Source organism: Lucilia cuprina, chromosome 2 (genome assembly GCF_022045245.1).
Source record: "Lucilia cuprina isolate Lc7/37 chromosome 2, ASM2204524v1, whole genome shotgun sequence".
In the NCBI taxonomy this organism is placed as follows: domain Eukaryota; kingdom Metazoa; phylum Arthropoda; class Insecta; order Diptera; family Calliphoridae; genus Lucilia; species Lucilia cuprina.
The window spans coordinates 65,864,852-65,867,774 of NC_060950.1; the positions used below are offsets into that span (position 1 = coordinate 65,864,852).

General features: G+C 38.7%; 1 protein-coding gene across 1 annotated transcript in view; it reads left to right on the forward strand.

The window, feature by feature from the left end:
* Window positions 1-2,806, forward strand: part of LOC111681810 (CD109 antigen) — a 3,331-nt gene extending 525 nt beyond the window's left edge. The window contains exons 2-6 of the mRNA XM_046956166.1: window positions 147-411; window positions 478-766; window positions 838-1,045; window positions 1,108-1,286; window positions 1,344-2,806. Of these exons, the coding sequence (XP_046812122.1) occupies window positions 147-411; window positions 478-766; window positions 838-1,045; window positions 1,108-1,286; window positions 1,344-2,791 (2,389 nt within the window). The 3' untranslated portion in view covers window positions 2,792-2,806. The remainder of the gene's footprint in view (window positions 1-146; window positions 412-477; window positions 767-837; window positions 1,046-1,107; window positions 1,287-1,343) is intronic.
* The last annotated feature ends 117 nt before the right edge of the window (window positions 2,807-2,923 follow it).

The window sequence follows — 2,923 nt, forward strand, 5'->3', positions numbered from 1 at the left end:
TAGTTCAGTTCTAGTTCAGTTCTAGTTCAGTTCTAGTTCAGTTCTAGTTCAGTTCTAGTTCAGTTCTAGTTCAGTTCTAGTTCAGTTCTAGTTCAGTTCTAGTACTTTACTTCCTTCATTAACTGTAAATGTTATTCTTCTTTCAGATTATTTTTGAACAAAGCCGATCAATTCACTATCAACTCTAGTCAACCTTTAGCCTATTTCGATTACAATGTCATTGGACGCGGCAATATTTTAAAGAGTGGTCATGTTGATTTACCCGACAAGCCTAAAATATACAACTTGACATTAACTCCCGAACTCTTGTGGGCACCTAATTTCGGCATCTATGTCTACTATGTAGATGAAAAGGGTGAATATCATTATGCTGAACAGAGATATCATATTGATTTTGAGTTACAGAATCAGGTAGGACAATTATAATTTACCCTTTCAAGGAAACCTTAACTAATACGAATTTGGCTTCCTCAACAGATTAATGTAACCGCTGAAAAACAAGTTAAACCTGGACAGGAAGTGGCCTTAAAAATTTCCACCGAACCTCATTCCTTTGTAGGACTTATGGCTGTCGATCAAAGTGTTTTGTTATTGAGAAACAACAATGATTTCAATCCTTATGAATTCAATTGGGTTTTGGGTTCTTATAGCACAAATACTCCTCATCAAGGTGGCTATTCCGAATATCCCGGCACTACATCTGGTTGTGTTACCTTAACAAATGCAGATTATTTTTATAATTGGACTCGACCTGATTACATGTCAAGTGAGTTGTTACGAGAGGCTATAGAGCAGGATTTTGTCTCAACGGTAGGTTGTCATTTATTAATTTTATAGGACCATTTTCAGCTGCAGATCGTGGTTTTGTTAGTAATGATATTAATCTTAAGACTGCAGTGAAAGGTGCCGCCGCTCCGGGAGCGCCAGGAATATCTACATTTGCTGCTGAGAGTGCCCAAGCGGGAGGAGGTATCGGAGGCAGTGCTGATAGCGTGCAAGTGCGTAAGGACTTTTCGGAAACTTGGTTGTTTGCAGATATTGAAAAGTGAGTGGAACTTCAAATTATAATAGCGAATCAAATATTTATATTTATATTTTTATATTTAGCACTGAAACTGCTGAGTTCACCTGGTCAAAGAAGATTCCCGAAACTATTACTTCCTGGGTATTGACAGCATTCTCTTTGAATCCCAACAAGGGTTTGGGTGTTACTAGGGATCAAACTAAAATCACCACTTTCTTGCCCTTCTTTATATCCATCAGATTACCCTATTCCGTTAAAAGAGGTTTGTAAAGCAACGTTTAAATTTTTAAACTTATCCTACATTATATTTATGTTCCAGGCGAAGTAATCAATGTTCCTGCCTTGGTCTTTAACTACTTGGACAAAGCCTTAGATGTCGAAGTCACCTTGGATAATAGTGATGACGAATACGAATTCACTGAATTCTCCAATGAAATTATAAGCGAACAAAAACAAATGAAGAGCGTACGTGTCCCTGCCAATGGAGCTGCTGGTGTTTCCTTCTTACTCAAGCCCAAAGTCATTGGTAATGTCATGCTGAAATTCACTGCTATTTCACCAGTTGCCGGTGATGCTATACACAAATCTATGAAGGTGGTACCCGAGGGCATAACTCAATATGCCAATCGTGCTTATTTGGTTAATTTGAAAAAGGAACCAGAGGTTAAAACTTCCTTTGAATTGGAATTGCCTGAGGATTTGGTGCCCGATTCAGAGCATGTAGAAGTTGGTGTTATGGGTGATATTTTGGGTCCTGTTTTAAATAATTTAGATAATTTGGTGCGCTTGCCTACCGGCTGTGGTGAACAAACCATGTCTACTTTGCTGCCCAACTACATAGTCATGAAATACCTTAAGGATTCCAATCGCTTAACTCCTGCCATGGAAACTAAACTGCTGTACAATATGGAAACTGGTTATCAAAACATGTTGAAGTACCGCCATCCAGATGGCTCTTTCAGCAGTTTTGGTCCTGCTCAAATGAAAGATAAACCACGTAATGGTTCCACCTGGTTGACCGCCTATGTTATGCGTTCTTTTCAACAAATTAAGGAATTTGTTGATGTCAGCGATAAAATCATTGACGAGGGCATTAACTTTTTGACAAAACAACAGGCTCCTAATGGTACTTTCACCGAAAAGGGTGATTATTTCTATGCTTCACAAAGAAATCATGTCACAGTCACTGGTTCAACTGTTTTGGCTTTATTGGAAAATGCTACCTATGCCGAGAAATATTCACAAGAATTGACAAAGGGCTTGGACTTCATAGCCCAAAATGTAGAAAAAACCGATTCTTTGCAGGCCCAAGCTATGGGTACTTATACCTTAAACAAAGCCAAACATGCTGATGCCAAAGAAAAATTATCTAAACTTACATCGTTAGCTAAAACCGAATCCGATCGCATGTGGTGGTCTTCAGAGAAAAAGCCCATCGGTCCCAGATGGTGGTTCTATGTTTTCAGCAATGATGTTGAAATTACCTCTTATGCCTTGTTGACCATGTTGGATCAGGATTCCACGAAGGTGGATGATGTTTTGCCCATTATTAAATGGTTGATTGCTCAACGTAATAGTTATGGTGGCTTTGCCTCTACCCAGGATACTGTTGTAGGTCTAATGGCTCTTACGAAGTTTGCCAAGTTTGCTGACTATGAACCTGCCAAAATGACTGTTGATATTGAGTCCAAGGATAAAAAGGAAGAGGTTAAACTGACAGAAGAAAATGGAATTTTATATCAAAATGTGGAGGTGAGTTGGAACTAGAAATGGACAAGAAAAGAATTGGAGCTGAACTAGAACCAAGCTAGAACTGAACTAGAACTGAACTAGAACTGAACTAGAACTGAACTAGAACTGAACTAGAACTGAACTAGAACTGAACTAGAACTGAACTAG